General features: G+C 48.3%; 1 protein-coding gene across 4 annotated transcripts in view; it reads right to left on the bottom strand.

Moving 5' to 3' along the window:
• CACNA1I (calcium voltage-gated channel subunit alpha1 I) overlaps positions 1-13,612 on the bottom strand; it is a 226,568-nt gene that overhangs the window by 26,397 nt on the left and 186,559 nt on the right. For 2 of the 4 annotated variants that reach the window (XM_043966183.1, XM_043966184.1), the window contains exons 25-28: positions 8,689-8,908; positions 7,674-7,825; positions 3,656-3,765; positions 986-1,119 (exon numbers count right to left, since the gene is read on the bottom strand). In XM_043966183.1, coding sequence (XP_043822118.1) covers positions 986-1,119; positions 3,656-3,765; positions 7,674-7,825; positions 8,689-8,908 — 616 coding nt within the window. The remainder of the gene's footprint in view (positions 1-985; positions 1,120-3,655; positions 3,766-7,673; positions 7,826-8,688; positions 8,909-13,612) is intronic. The other 2 variants (XM_043966185.1, XM_043966186.1) reach the window with 1 other exon arrangement.

Below are 13,612 nucleotides of genomic sequence, written 5' to 3'. Positions count from 1 at the left end.
AGCCGAAATTTGAATGTCTGAGTCTGGGTAAACTGTTTGCATGTTTATAACCAAAGGGACACAGAGAAAGGGAATGAGTGTGTGTGTGAGTGAGCATATGCCCAGGTAACCGAGTCTTCCCACAGGGCGCTCTCTCCTCCTCTAAAGTAAGCCCTGCCCCCCAGCCCCTCCCTTTCCATTTGTTCCTTCCCATACAAGCCCCCTCAGGGCTCCATAGCCTTCCCTCCTCCCAGAGATTTAGAGCAATACGTGATCTTAGAGGTCATCTGGTCCAATCTCCTCATTTTTATTTTATTTTTTTATTTTTTTTGGTGAGGCAATTGGGGTTAAGTGACTTGCCCAGGGTCACACAGCTAGTAAGTGTTAAGTGTCTGAGGCTGGATTTGAACTCAGGGTCCTCCTGAATCCAGGGCTGGTGCTCTACCCACGGCTCCACCTAGCTGCCCCTCAGTCTCCTCATTTTTCAAATAAGGAAGCTGACTCCCAGAGAGGATCATAGATTTGGAGCCAGACAGGACTCTTGGGGTCCAAATCCCCTTAGTTTAGAGAGGAGAAAACTAAGACCCATGGCTATGAAATGACTTGCCCAGAGTAACACATTCTTCTCCATGCTCTTCTTGCTCTTCATTTATACCCCATTCCTAAAACTGCTCCCTTTTCCTATGGGTGCCCTTTCCATCCCACATACCTCCCCCAACCACACTACAATGGAGTGTTTGCCAAGCCCAGAAAACAAATCACCTTCCATTCTTAACACCTACAAAGGCCATGGAAAGGGAGGCTCTAACCTCCCCCCCCCAGAGGGGGCACTGGGGCTTCCCACACTGTAGCCCCTCATGTGCCCTCTATCTCCTCTCCCGTGCTCAGGAATATGGGTGTAGTGCAGGGCCTCTGAGGACACCTGAGGGCGCTGGCTGCTTGAGCGTGGGGGGGCCTCCATCCACCTGCTGCCTCCCATGACCAGCCCCCCCTGGCACCTCCTCACCTCGGGCGATGCGCAGCACCCTCATGATGCGAATAATGGTGGGATTGATGGGCAGGGCGGCGTTGATCTCGATCTCCTCCAGGGTGATGCCCATGACCGAGAGGAGCACAATGGCCAGGTCCAGCTGGTTCCACCTGAATGCCCAGGACAGAAGGCAGGGACACAATGGGCTCAGAGCCATATCAGCGACCCTGAGTCAGGAACAGTCATCACTGACCTCTAAGGACCTTTGCTTTGAGAGCATCTGCCTCGGCCAGTCCCTGAGCAGCCACTCAGAACGCCATAACCACAGCGCGCAGAGTTAGGGGTGGGGGAGACCTTAGAGGCTTCGGGGACTTCCATCAGCTCATGGATTTAAGGCCAGACAGGACTTCAGAAATGAGCCACTTGTTTCATCGGATGATGGATCTCGGGACCATCGAGAGCCATCTGGTCCAACACCCCATGGGGAAACTGAGACCTAGGAAGGTTAAGTTACTAACTCCCCCAAAGTTACCGAGATAAGTGGTTGTATCAGGATTTGAACCCAGGCCCTAGGACTCTTTCCTTTGTTCCATCACAGAATACCACTTTAGAGATCATTGAGTCCAGATGCCTTCATTTTGCAGGTGAAGAAACTGAGGCCCACCCAGAGAGGGGAAGAGGCTTGGCCGTGACCACACAGCTTTTCAACATCCCTACATGTGGTCAATTTGCTCATGAAGATCTCATCGCTGGGGAGTCCTCTACATTCAAAGACAGCCATTCCACTCTGGGACAGCCGTCACTCTAAGTCAGCCACTTCCCGCTTATATTAGGCTGAAAGCTGGGAGCTTCCCATTCCCTCCAGCCACTTGTCCCACCCTCAGGGAAACAGGTCTCATCCATGCCTCTTCCTCATAAGAAGCCAGTGACCAGACACCACACCCCAGCCTTCAGCTTTGGAAGAGGCTGAGCTTGAGGTGCTGGGGCTAAGTCCAGCAGCCAAACCGAGAGTCCAGACTGGAACCCCCCAAGGTGTGGGAGGGTCTTGTGCAGCCTCTAATGAGGGGTCCCCCAGCTTCCACCAAAAATCCCTGGGCGAGGAGTAACTCATCACTCATTTCTGGGCAGCTCTGATCCTCAGCAATTGTTCCTTTCTGCTGACCTCAAACTGCCTCTCTACACAACTTTTTACATAACTCATTCTCCCAGTTCTGCCCTCCGGGGTCAAGAGCACCAAGGCTGAAGCCTCGTGCACAAATACTTCGAGACAACGGTAACATCTCCCGCTTCCTCTTTTCCAGGCTAAACATCCCGGATTCCTTTCATGGGCCCTGGAGGCATGGACTCAGGACCTGCAGCCTCCAGCTTACCCACATCCCTGGGTGCGGATGGGGCAGGGCAGACCACACTCCATTCCGGGAATTCTTTCCAAGGGCCTCATAGGCTCTGCCCTCCAGTCCCTTCACCAGCCTCTGGAGGCTCTGCTACTTGTCAATGCCATTCCCAGAACATGGCACCAGACCTTTAGTCCAGGCACCAAGCTCTTATGCCTGGGCAGTACAGCAGCGGAGGGTGAGAGTCCAACCAGCATCCAGGACCCTGGTCATTAGCCCTCCTCTCTTTCCCATCAGTGGTCTAGTCCCTGGACCACTGCGCCCCTGTCAGAGGCTGGAGACCCCAAGGAAGTGACTGCCCGCTGGGAGAGCAATGGGAAGAGTCAGAGGACTCGGGTTCAAATCCTGGGTCTGCCACTCTCTCTGTGTGACTGACCTGGGGCAAGGCACCTTCCCTCTTTAGGTCTCACACCTCCTCTATAAAATGAGAGGCTTAGCCCAGAGATCCTCAAAGGTCCCTTCCAGGTCCATATCCATGGTTCTGAACCCCTTAACCTCCCTGGGCCTCAGTTTCCCCCTCTGAAGGCCTCCTCTAGCTTGAAATCTCTGATCCTTTGCTCTTAAGTCAGACTGGATTTTCCGTCAAAGGCTAGGCACAAGGCTAGGAAATGACTAAGGTGTCAAGGATGGTGCCCTGGAAAGTACCCAGGGCTGGCTATCAGGACCTGGCTCACTGGGTGACCCTGGGGAGAGGCCCAGGCAGAGTGCAATGAGAGAGCCCAGGAGAGAGAGGCCACTTTCAGTGAGAGGCAATCAGGGAAGGCTTCTTGGAGGAGGTGTCAAAAGTAAGAACCAAAGCCCACATGGTATTGTGAAATACAAAGCACTTTACATCCATTATCTCACTCGAGTCTCACAACATCCCTGTGAGGAAGGATGGCAGGTACCATCAGCCCCACCGTACAGATGAGGAAACTGATGCTCAAGGGGAAATGACTTGCCCAGGGTTACCCAAGTGCCAGAGATGTGGTCTGAAACAGGATCTTGATGGCCCCAGGACCAGCACTCTCTGCACTGGGCCACACTGCTTCTCATACCTGGGCTAGGCTTCAGAGAGAAAGCATAGAGTATTCTATAGACGGATATGGGATAAGATGTTTGTCTGTGAGGGATAACGCCATTGGTCACCCTCTGGTCCCACTGCTTTCTCCTAGGCCCCATGGGGAGCTCTAAGGAGGGGGAGGAGAGAATGAGGTTACCCCCATAACCCTGTAGCCGGCACTGATGCTGCCTCCTCCCAGGTTTGCTTCTCTGCTCCTCCCTCCCATCATGGGGTGGGGGTGGGGGTGGGGGTGGGGTCCGGTCTACTCACCTGTCTTTGAAGAAGCGTCTCAGCCCAAATGCTACTAGTTTCAGCATGGCCTCCAGCACAAAGACCGTGGTAAACATGTAGTTGCAGTATTTGAGAGCAATCTCCAAGGACTGTGGGGTGAGAAGAAGAGGCGTGAGTCATCCCACAGCACTAACTGTCCTCTGAGTTGGCCAGGCAGGGCACTGGAGGTGAGAAAGGGATTGGTCAATGGCTCGCCCCAGGCACTGCCAGACATGTGGATCCCAGGTGAGATCCCCTAGAAGAGGAAGCTGCATAGAGGTAGAACATGGGCTCTCTGCACCTGAGGTTGTTAGCACCACCAGGGAGGCAGGACAGCTGAGCTGTGGGAACAGGAAGGTGGCTCGAACAAAGACATCAACTTTTCTGTGTGTCTGAAGCAGTAAATAAGGGCAGAGAAAGACCAGGCTTGTGGGCTGATATTCCTTTAACTCATCCTTATACCAAGTTTTTTTGTGTTTTTTTTGTTTGTTTGTTTGTTTTCGGGTTTTTTTGCAGAGCAATTGGGGTTAAGTGACTTGCCCAGGGTCACACAGCTAGTAAGTGTTAAGTCTCTGAGGCCAGATTTGAACTCAGGTCCTCCTGACTCCAGGGCCGGTGCTCTATCCACTGTGCCACCTAGCTGCCCCTATACCAAGGTTTTTAACAAGGTTTACTGACAAGACAAAATACAAGAGAATCAAGTGATATTTCTTTAAGGCAGGGCAGTGTAATTCCAGAGAGTTTGGTCTTCCTATGATGCTTTCCCTGGGCACCCACGTTTCTGTTTCTATGTGTGTTTTTAGGAAAGTCTTGTGTGTTGGACTGAGCTATAAGCTACCTGAGGCCTCGGACACAGGGGATTATGTCACAAAACTAACAATACTTTTACTTGTCAATCCTTGCTGGTCCCTTTCCTATTCTCTTGGTTGATAAGAGGTTAAAGGAACCTGGCAGTCAGTAGTTTTTAACACCATGACCAGGGAAGCTTCAGTACTGGACCAAGGGTGGGGACACTGGGGGCTGAAGAGAGGGCTCTGCATATGGACTGAGTTTTGCACAAAGAAGTCACAGTTGGTTGGAATACTTGGCTTCCTTTAAATCCCAACTAAAATTCTGCTTTCTATAGGAAGACTTCCCTAACACCTTAATTCTGTGCTTTTCCTCTTCAATTATTTTCTATTTGTCCTGTATGTGGGCTTGCTTTGTATGTTATCTAGTCTATTAGTTTGTGAGCTCCTTAAGGGAAGGGACTGTGGTTTGCCTCTTTTTGTATCACCAGCACTTAGCAAAGTACCTAGCACATAGTAGGTGCTTAATCAATGTTGATTGATGTTCACAGGTTATCACATCCTTGATAACTTCTCTCTGCACCTCTTCTGTTTCTGTTCTTCTCTCTATTTAAGCATCTCTTTCTCTCCCTCCCTCTCTCCTTTCTTCTTCTTCTTCTTCTTCTTCTTCTTCTTCTTCTTCTTCTTCTTCTCCTTCTTCTTCACCTCCTTCTTCACCTCCTTCTCCTTCTTCTCTCTGTGTCTCTCCCTGTCTCTCTCTGTCTCTGTTTTTGTCTCTCGCTCTCACTCTCCTCTCTGTCTGTCTTTCTCTTTCCTCCCCACTTTCTCATTTAAGGCTGCTTGGCAGACTATTTTTCCCCACCACACAGACAATTTCACAGAATGTCTATGAAGGCAGAACACAAGTGCCGCAGCCTCAGCAGAGGGTCAAAGGGCAGCATTCTGCTCCTGTTTATTTGTCATGAAGGGAAAATTAGCTCTTTTTCTTGAAAGTTCCTCTAGTAATTCCTCCCTGCAGGCCTTTTGGCCCTTCCTGCTCCCTGCCCTCTGTCCTGGTTGCAGCTCCTCAGACCCTCTGCCCAGCCCCCTGTCTGCCCCTTGAAGGATGACAACAGCCCTGCTTTCCCTCGCCAGCTCAGCCAGAGGCTTGATCCTTCACCCAGAGCCAGCCTTGCCTATCACCCTCTACCCCCTCACTCCCTGCCCAATCAAACCTCCGTCCCCCAGCCACGTGGGAATGCTCATTAGCAGAGTGAGCGCTGCACATTTGGAGACATCGCTAACCCCTGAGGTTAATGTCAAGAAAGGATGCTTCACATCCCTTAATGCCCCCTGCCAGAGACAGACTCCTGGGCCAGCTGGGCATGGGATGGCCCACCGGGCCATTTCTGATCTTATTATCTAGATAAGAAATAAACAATGAGCCCTCAAAAATTCTCATGGACAACTCTCATCTATTTGTAGATTGATAATGGCTAATGGCTCATCCCTTCCCCTCTAAGCCATGAGAGAGACCCAGGCCCATCACACAGGAGATCATTTGAGTTCAGAAGGAAGGTGGGTGGGAGCTATGTGAGATCCAGCTCTATCAGACCGTTCTCCATTGTCTCCTTGTCCCTTTGTGTACTTTGTTTCAGCCAAACTAGACTCCTAACATTTCCCTGAACCTGATATGTCATCTTCCCATGGTGGGCAGAGTCTCCATCTTTATCTTTCCCTCTTCCTATCTTCCCTAAGGCCACGTCAGGCATCACTAGCTCCACGAAGTCTTCCTAGATTCCAGCCCCTCCTCAGATCACTCCACATGACCTTGTCTTTTTACGTCCTGGATCCTCCCAGAAATGTGTGGACCACATTCCCTGTAGTCTATGGTGCCAAGCCGCAGGTGAGATGGGCTCCATCCCCTGTGCTTTTTTCTCACCCTATCCCCTTCCATTTTCTATCTCCAAGTCTTTCCAATGTTCTCCACTGAGACCAGGACCTGGGATGAGCTTGGAAGCAACAGTCAGTTGGCCTGGGTTTAAATCCTGCTTCTTCCATTTATTTACTTAAGGGAATGGGCAAGTGATTTCACCCTGGGGGCCAATTTCCTGTAGAATGAGGGGGCTAGACAAGGGGGCCTCAGAAGTCCCTTCCAGCTCTAGTGCTATTACCCCATGAATGAGAGGACCTGGGTTCAAATCCCACCTTGGACACTTGCCATCTCTGCACTATGACACTGATCCCCTCCTCTGTGATCTTGGCCAAATCCTGTCCTCTCTATGGGCCTCAGTTTCCTCATCTGTAAAATAAGGGGGGCCTCTGGGATCTCTTCTTCTTCTAATCTGATTCTGTTTCTGGCCTCATCTTAATTTTTCAAAGTTCCTCCCTTCAATTAAGTCTGAGCTCAGATGCCGATATCTCCAAGCATTCTATCTTCAAAGCCCTCACTGATGCCTCTCTCCTCAAATCTCTCTGGGGCCTTGGCCTCAGCTCCTAAAGGCATCGAATCTTTTGCTTTGGTATCTATAACCCCAGTATCCAGCCCAGGGTAAGAATTAGTGTTACAGAGTAGGAACTAGCCTCTGTACTTATCTCACGTTCTCTTGTCCTCAAATTGTGTTTTTCCATCCCTTTCCTCCTCCCTTCTGGTCTTTTGTAAGTTCCTTGACAGCAGAGCCTATACTAGTTCAATTTTTGCATGCCTGATGCTGGGCTTTGTATACGGTGGGTGCTTAATAAATGTTTGTTGCATTTTAATGAATGATTAGACTTGATGTTCAGAGCATAGCGTTAAAAGACACAAATACAGTCACAAAGCAGAACACTAGACTCAGCATCAGGAGATGTGGGTTCTAATCCTGATACTACCATTGGCTTAGAGATTGTGGGATCCTAAGGTCACTGATATAGAACTAGAAGGAACCTCAGAGACCAACGAGTCCAGGCCCCTCACTTTAGATATGGGAAACTGAGGCACAGAGAAAGGAAAGTGTCTTATGATTGTCATAGAGCTGGAAGGGACCCCAAAGTCCAAATCTGTCATTTTAGAGATAAAGAAACTGAGACCCAAGATGGCTAAATGGCTTGCCTGAGATCACATGGCTAGTAAATGTTACATAAACATCATAGGTGGAATTTGAACTCAGGTCCTCAGACTCCTAAACCAGCCAGTGCTCCTGCTACTGCCCTGTGCTCCGTCTCCTACAACCTAGAGAGATGGAAGTGGGTGTGGGTTGGGGTCCACTTACCATGGGCTGATTGTAGTGTTCCAGGGACATGGTCACGACATTGAGGCAGATGATGAAGGTGATGAAGATATCCAGGTAGTGACTGGTACAGACAGAATGAATAAGGAGCCGGGTAGGGCAGTAGGTAGCGTAGTATGGGAGTCGCTGGGCTTCTGCAGAGGCAAAGGGGAGGGGACCCACCCCAGACGGACATGGGGCAGAAGAGAGAGGAGGGGCACAGGAGGTGAGGAACCAGGAAGGATAGAAAAAAGGGGATCAAGAAAAAAACAGAGGGAAAAGGGGGAGGAGGGAGGGATCAGAAGGAGTAGAAGAGTTAGCTAGTCCAGGACAATCTGTGGAGATGGATCAGATCATGCCTCAATGAACTAAGACCATGAATGAGAAGACAAGCTCAAGGGAGGGACCAGGAACAAGCAGGAAATGGAGACCCCCTGTCTTGGGCTGGAGGTGGGAGAGGAGAGGAAGACAATGGAAGGACCAGGCCAATTCAACTGCCTCTCCTCAGCTGAATGAAGGAAGCTGGGCTGGTCTTCCCAGTGAAGATGGCTCCAGAGCCACAGTTGGGATCTTTGGAAAGCCTGGGGCAGAGACTCAAGGGGAACTGGAGTTTATCTTTCCTATTCATCAGCAAATACCTCCCTCCCAACCCGAAGGCCAGCGGTCAGTATGTCAGGGCTTCGATCTCTCTGCTTCTTCACTTGTGTACCAGCAAAATGGAGCAAGGGTTCTATCCAAGAGACAAGAGGAGGCTGGTAGGCACTGGCGCCCCTGGGGCTCCTCAGCCCTTCAAAGTCCCGGCTAAGACGATATTTGGAATGGAAGGCACCTAGGCACTTAATAAATGTGCCTAATAAATGCTCGTGGAATTGAGTAGGGCTGGATCACAGCGGCCCCTCCTCTCCTCCCCACCTCCGAAGCCCAGGCGAGGGAAAGGGCATAATGGATGAAACTTGGGGGAGGCGGGAGGAATAGAGAAGAGGAGAAGGTTTTGCTGGGAAAACCTCAGCCTACGAACCCAACGCACACTTAGGCTGGGCCTTACTCCTTCGCTTCTTCTCCAGCCGCCGGAGTCGCTTCTCCTCCCGGCGCCTCGCCTCCTCCGCTTCCTGGTGCTGCCGACACTTGTGGAAGTTCTCCACCACCACACCCACAAACATGTTGAGGACGAAGAAGCTGACGATGAGCAGGAAGGAGATGAAGTACAGCAACATCCAGGGATTGTGATTGGTGACAGGCTGGAAAAGGAGAAGTTGGAAATCAGGGTAGGAGCAACATGTTCCACCACATTCCACAATAGCCAACAAATGGATGCGTGGCTTAAATAAAAAAGAGCCGCACCATTTTTTTTTTTTTTTGAAAATTCGAGGAAAATGGGAGAAGGTATCTTTCAGACCTAAGGTCAGTGGAAAATTAACCAAGATAATACAGACAATTTGGATTGCATAAAATGAAACAGCTTTTATACAAATAAAATCAATGCAGCCATGATGAAAAGGGAAGCAGTCAACTGGGGGGAAAATGAAATATCTCTGATACGATCCAAGACATGTAGATAAATTTACAAAAATATATGAGACCAAGAACATTTCCCCAACAAATACACAGCTAAAGGTTATGAACTAACAGTTTTTCAGAAGATGAACTACAAATTATCAAAAACAAATTTTTGAAATACTCTAAATGGAAAAGACCATCCAGAGTGTTATAGTAACTAAGAGTTTCACTTACTGAATGTGTTAGAACTGGGCAAGAACCAAGAAGGGTCCAAGGCTATAAAATCTGAGAATAAAGTTCAGAACTTTTTTGTGGGGGGCAATGAGGGTTAAGTGACTTGTCCAGGGTCACACAGCTACTAAGTGTCAAATGTCTGAGGCCGGGTTTGAACTCAGGTCCTCCTAAGTTCAGAACTTAAACTTTTTTTCTTTCCTTTTCCAAACTTTGCTTTGGAGGGAATGTGGCAACATTCTAAGGAGGTGGCTGCTTTGGGAAGAGTAAGGTGGCCTAAAGAAGCAAGATAAGGAAAGGAGAAGAAGAAATGATAGTAATGAAGAATTATAGCTCCTGCCAGAGAAAAAAGAATGTTGAAATCCCGAGGGAAGGTGAATGACCACAAGATGTAGGATGGTAACCCCAAGAATTCATGTGTGCATTTGGTGAGAGAGAATACCCCCAAACTCCAGTAGGGACCTGTGATTGGGGGCCTTTGGGAGTGAGGGAACAGGAGGTTGGCACAGGGTTGGACAGGATGACACCCATGTGCATCTAAGATACTAGATGAATTATTTAGAGTTGCATTAGTAGTGAATAGAGGGCACTTTCTGCTTCCACAACAAAGTTGAGTAATGTAGAATGATAAATCTTAGATACATTTTCTAAAGTCCCCAATTCTATGCTACCCTGGAAGGTGGCAGGAGGCCATGGCTGGAACCCAGGGATGCGGGTAAACATACAGATAAAGGGCTGTGCATGCCAGGCAGGCTGGTCTCCGGGTCCCTACTTCTTCCCCCAACTCTTGCCTCCAAACCTTCACTTACTGTGTCTGGGATGCCCCTTGCCTCTTTTCCACCTACCCAAATCTTCAATCTCCATGAAGCCTAGCCTGACCACCCAGCCTACAATTAGCACTCCCTGACAAGGGTACCTAGGAAAGTTTGGAGGAAGGTCAGGACAGTAGTGAACCTCAGCTCCAAACATCCAACAGCCTTTGTTTCCCTTAATGGCCTACTTTGGTGCTGTCCTTGGGGAGCCTACCCAACCTCTTTCTTTCTTTCTTTCTTTCTTTCTTTCTTTCTTTCTTTCTTTCTTTCTTTCTTTCTTTCTTTCTTTCTTATTTCTTTCTTTTTGCGGGGCAATGAGGGTTAAGTGACTTGCCCAGGGTCATACAGTTAGTAAGTGTCAAGTATCTGAGGCCAAATTTGAATTCAGGTCCTCCTGAATCCAGGGCCGGTGCTTTATCCACTGTGCCACCTAGCTGCCTCCCACTCCCCCCCCCCCCGCCCCTGCCCGTGCCCCAACCCTTTCTTGAACCTATTAAGGCTTTTAACCTATCTTGCACCTCCCATCAATTAATCAACAAGGATTTATTAAGAGGTTTCTCTGTGCCTGGAACTGGGCTAGGTGCTGGGGAATACAAAGGCAAAAGTTTGGCGTCTTTCCCATCAAGACGCTTACATTCCTTTGGAAAGGACAATGTGAGATAACTGGAAACAAGGGAGACCCTAGCTGTGAGGGAGGGGGTTGGTGGAAGGGGTCAGGAAGGGAACATGGAAGACGATACTTCAGTTGAGTTTTGAGGGAAATTAGGGATTCTAAGAGGCAGAGGAAGAAGTGCATTGCAGACTGGGGAAGGGCAACTTGTACAAAGCCACAGAAAAAGGAGAGGGAAGAATCCACCGCTCAGGCTCATCTATGGAGTCACAGGGGTAGGGAAGATGCATGGCAATGGGAGAAGAGAGAAACCCTGGACCAAGTGCCTGACCATGATAGACTCAATGGCACCCTGAGGTCTGCAGGGAGGAGAAATTAATATTATATATAATATGTGATATTATATAATTATGCATAATATCATATAATTATTCCAGGAAGTAGAGCCCCTATCCCATCCTACTCTGCCAACTCCAACCTTAAGAAATGCTCAGAAACCCTGACCAAACCTTTCCTTTCCCTTCCCAAACAGAGGCATCATAGTGTCATATAGTGGAAAGAGTGCTAAATTTGGAGGAAAAGATCTTGGTCAAAGTAGTGACTCTGCTACCTTAGTGACCTTGGACACATTATTTCCCCTCTCTGGGTCTCCATTTCTTCATCTGCAAAATGAAATAGGTTGGATTAGATGGCGTCTGAGGTCCTTCCAGGCCTGGATCTATGACAGTAGATTGTCAATGGTAGAAGTGTGGGGAATGCCAATGCTCACAATGAGCTGAGGCTGGGGATGAATGCTAAGATCAATAAAAGGGCATTTTAGCTATGTTGTGTACAAGGGGAAGGTTGAAGAAGGAATGCAATGGTACAACAACACAAAGATAGGTTTTATATAGTATTTTAAGGTTCATTGAAGCACTCTACAAATATCTCATTTGATCCTTACAACTCTGGGAAGTAGGTACTATTGTTATTCCCATTTGACAGATGAGGAAACTGAGGCAGGCAGAGGTTCAGTGACCTCCCTGGGATTACACAGCTAGATACTAACAAAAGACAACAGAATGAAGGCAGAACTACTCCACTCTTCTGCTTCTTTTTTGTTAATCAAGAGAACAATATTCAGAATTAAGTCATGAAATGGTTAGTAGGCAAATGAAGCCCAGATGATGGGGGTTTGTTAATGCTGAGATAATGTTGGTGAACTCTGAAAAAAATCACAGAAATCAGGAGAAGCACAGGACTAGAAAAAAAGACAAATAAATGTCCTGAATCTTCAAAGGGGAAGAGAGCAAAGGCTGATGAGCTTGACTTCAATTTCTGGCAGAACCTAGTGCATCTTCCTAAAAGGATGAATTGAAAATAGACAGTTCTCACTTTACATCAATTCACATTATGCAAATTTGACTTTAAGTAAAGAATTCTGAAAGAAATCTGCATTCCAAAAACCACGATTTACCTATGAACTTTAGTGTACAGTATGGTGCTCACTTTCTGTCTTTGTCTCTGTCTCTGTCTCTGTCTCTGTCTGTCTCTGTCTCTGTCTCTCTCTCCCCCCGCCTTCCCCTAGACTAGGTTGTCCAAGGTCCCCCTCCCAACCCTCCAATTAGAAAGACCTCCTATGCTACCACCGCTGAATTGGGAACTTGGCTAGAGACCTCCAGAACCAAGAGAGGAGACCTTTGCTTCACCCACCCCCCAACCCCATATCCAGCCCTGAGTATCTGATCCATCTGCACTCAGGTGCCACGTGTCCACGTGTCTGTCCCCAGCCCATGTTCACTCACCCTTTTCTGTCCATGTCCATGTCCAGCCCCCACCAAGAGGCTCGTGGCGGGGGTGGGTGGGGGACAGGGTATCATTGAATGACAGATTAGAAAATGGGCCAAGTCTAATCAGATGGAATGTATTTGGGACAAGTCTGAAGTCTCACATACGGACTAATTTGGGTTAAAAAATGATCTGTATAAATGTAAAATGACTGAACAGACATGGCTGGACAATAGGTCACAGTTTTTAAAGCCCTAAAGGTGTGTGCTTTGTAATCTTTAAGCTCAACGTGAGTCAATGGTGTCACAAGGCAGCCATACCATTTTCATGGGATCTTGGGGAGGAGGGAGGGAATGGAATAAGTATTTTAAAAGCACCTACCATGTGCCAGGCACTGTGCTAAGCACTTTAAACATATCATCTCCTGTGAGTCTCACAATAACTCTGGAAGGTAGGTACTGTTACCATCTCTATTTTACAATTGTGGAAACTGAGGCAAGCAGAAGTTAAGTGATTTGCCCAGGGTCACACAGCTAGTAAATGCCTGGGGCTGGGTTTGAACTCAGATTTTTCTAGCTCTAGGCCCAATCTCTCCATCTAGCTGCCTTAGGAGTTGTATTTCTAGAAGCAGAGAATCCAGAACAAGGGAGATTACAGTCTCCCTCTCCTGGGTTTGACCTTATCAGGGCACCACTGACAAACAAGCATACCCAGAGAAGATGAGACCATGACCCAGGAGGATGACTTGAAGGAACCAATAGCTTGGATAAGAAAAGACAGAGCCTGGGACATGATGACTGTGTTCAAATATTTAAGAGCGTGTCATGCAGAAGAGGAATTAGCTTTATCTTGCTTGGTCCCAGAAGGCTTCGAACCAGGAGCAGTGAAGGAAGGGAATGGATTGTGGCTTGATATAAAGTGGAAAGTGCCTGGCCTCCAGTGACAGAGGACCTGGGTTCAGGTCCCATCCCTAGCAGTGTGACACTGGAATAGTCACTTGGCCTTCCTGAGACTCAGTTTACTCA

Source organism: Dromiciops gliroides, chromosome 5 (genome assembly GCF_019393635.1).
Source record: "Dromiciops gliroides isolate mDroGli1 chromosome 5, mDroGli1.pri, whole genome shotgun sequence".
NCBI lineage: Eukaryota > Metazoa > Chordata > Mammalia > Microbiotheria > Microbiotheriidae > Dromiciops > Dromiciops gliroides.
The sequence above is the reverse complement of the archived record's forward strand: the minus strand, read 5'-3'. Positions and strand labels throughout refer to the sequence as shown.